The sequence below is a fragment of the Mesitornis unicolor genome, unplaced genomic scaffold (genome assembly GCF_000695765.1).
Source record: "Mesitornis unicolor isolate BGI_N332 unplaced genomic scaffold, ASM69576v1 scaffold48807, whole genome shotgun sequence".
Lineage (NCBI taxonomy): Eukaryota > Metazoa > Chordata > Aves > Mesitornithiformes > Mesitornithidae > Mesitornis > Mesitornis unicolor.
The window spans coordinates 180-2620 of record NW_010199322.1 but is presented as its reverse complement, the minus strand read 5'-3'; the positions used below and the strand labels follow the sequence as shown (position 1 = coordinate 2620).

The following is a 2441-nucleotide window of genomic DNA, read 5'->3' as shown; positions in this document are numbered from 1 at the left end:
CCCCCTTCGGGCAGCAGGAGCCGGGCCCCAGCTCCCTGCACCGTTTCTCCCTCTCCCCTCCACTGCCCTGTCACCCTCCTGGCCACCCTTTCTCCCAGTGCCGTGCCCCAGCTCCACACCAACTCCATTAACCACACTCCCCAAAGTGGTTCTTCCCCTTTGGTACCTGCTCCCACGCTAGCACACAGTCACTTCTCCTTAACGGTGCTCACATCCCGCTGTCGGGCCGTAACCCCATGCTGCAGGAGGTGCTGGGCATCCGCCCCCACGTCTTGGTGCTGAACAAGATGGACCTGGCTGATCCCCGCTGGCAGCCGGTGAGCGCCGGAGCAGGGCTGGCTGGGGGCCCACGGGTTGCAGCAGGCAGGTGCCAGCGATAGCTCTGCCTGTCCCCTTCAGACAGTCTTGACACAACTGAAACAGCAGGGGTGCCCGCACGTTGTCTTCACTGACTGTCAACGCGATAGCAACGTGAAGAAGGTAACGGGCCAACGGCCATGTGCCCTGCTCTGCTCCTTGCTTCTGGGAGCTGAGGGTTGTACGACAATCCCCCAGCCCCATGGAGAGGCCTCAGTGCCCCACTGTGAGGAGGCGACGCTGCCTGGTCCAGCGTGATCTTCATTGCCAGCCCCATCCTCTCCTTGACCCCCATTTTGCACATCCTCCTGGCACAGCGTCCTCCAAGCGAGCGGCTGCTGCCACCCTGGGCACAGAGCCCTTCTCCCGTGTTTCTTCTGCAGATCGTTCCCCTGGTTGCCAAGCTGGTGGGCAACAGTCCCCGCTACCACAGGGCTGAGGTGAGCTGCAGCAGCGAGACTGCCAGTGTGACATGCGCAGGGTGTTGGGGTGGCCATCTGCAGCTGGAGGGATGAGGCTGCTCGTGCGTGCACCTGGCAAAGGCCGGGTTGTTTCACTGTTGTGGCTGCCCATGGCTCCTGGGGCAGGTGGCCAATCAATGGGCACTCCTTCCCTGTGTCCTTCTTGCTTCCAGAGCACCGAGTACAACATCCTAGTGATTGGTGTGCCCAACGTGGGCAAGTCCTCGCTCATCAACTCTCTGAGGAGGCTGCATCTCAAAAAGGGTATTTCTCTGTCATGCCTGGGCTGGGGACAGAGCATCACTCGCTTTTCTGACTGCATCTCTCCTCAAAGGGAAAGCCACCGCAGTCGGTGGTGAGCCGGGTGTCACCAAGGCAGTGCTGACCAGAATCCAGGTACTGTCCCCATGGCTGGCTGGGTGAGTGCTGGCCTCTGCTTCTCTGTGGCCTCACTGGAAAAAACCTCCTGAGGCAGCAGAGCTGATCCCAAGGGATTGCTCAGGTCTCCTTTCCAGAGAGTGCTTAATGAAAGAGCTCAACGCCTTGGTTACAAGTCCATGGTGTGTCCTAATGGCCCTTCCTTTTCCCACCCCAGGTCTGCGAGAAGCCCCTGATGTACCTTGTGGACACGCCTGGCGTGCTGCCCCCGCGGCTGGGGGACGTGGAGACAGGCATGAAGCTGGCTCTGTGTGGTGAGGTGGTGACTATGGCCCAGGGGACCCCCCCCAAACAGGGATTTGAGCCTTGCCTGGGTCTGGGTCGTGAGGCTGGGGCAGGGGTCTGCTGCTCACTGCCCCCTCCATGCTACCTGGGTACCCACAGGTGGCACATGGAGGGGTGGCAGGGCTGGCAGGGGAGAGCTGGGGCTTGACTCTCTGTTTCAGGAGCCATCCGTGACCACCTGGTGGGGGAGGACATCATGGCTGACTACCTCCTGTACGCCCTCAACAAGCGGCAGCAGTTGGGGTGAGCCAGCAGGGAACCAGAGAGGGCCCATGTGGTCCCCAGGGTGTGGTGGAGAAGCTGTCCCTGGGGAATATTTGGGGGGGACACGATGCTGGCGGGGTGTGAGCCACCTCCTTGGGCAGGTACGTGAAGCGCTACGGGCTGGCCGAGGCCTGCGATGCCATCGAGCCTGTGCTGAGGCACGTGGCCCTCGCCCGGGGCAGGACACAGAAGGTGAAGGTGCTGACAGGCACAGGTGAGTGCTGGGGGAGGTGAGGTCTCTGCTGCCTGGGGCACAGGGGCCAGGCTTTTGGGGGGGTCCCAGGGTGTCTCCAGCCTCTGCTGACACCTCCTGTTGCTTCCCTTTATCTCCAGGGGATGTCAACGTGACGATGCTCAACTACCCAGCAGCTGCCTATGAGTTCCTGTGGGATTTCCGGGCGGGACGCCTGGGCAGGATGACACTGGACTGAGACCTGGCTGCTGACTGAGACCCCGATGCCGCTCGGGGCTGGGGCCACCTCCGCACAGAGTTCCAGTGGGAGACTAAAGCAGCTCTGCTGGCGCAGCCCCCAGGCTCTGACCTCAGACTGCTGTAACGGACCGAGGGGACAAGAAGGACATGGACTGAGACCGTGGTGGCTGCTCCATGGTGTCACGGTGCAGGGCGATGCCATC

General features: G+C 62.1%; 1 protein-coding gene across 1 annotated transcript; it reads left to right on the top strand.

Annotated features, from left to right (window-relative positions):
- Positions 1 to 146: 146 nt before the first annotated feature.
- MTG1 (mitochondrial ribosome-associated GTPase 1) lies at positions 147 to 2236 on the top strand (the record flags this gene model as incomplete). Its single annotated transcript, XM_010189413.1, has 9 exons — positions 147 to 317; positions 400 to 480; positions 741 to 797; positions 992 to 1082; positions 1153 to 1214; positions 1414 to 1510; positions 1703 to 1784; positions 1907 to 2019; positions 2139 to 2236. Coding segments are annotated over 9 exons (852 nt in total), but the record flags the coding sequence as incomplete, so codon positions are not given.
- Between the last annotated feature and the right edge of the window lie 205 nt (positions 2237 to 2441).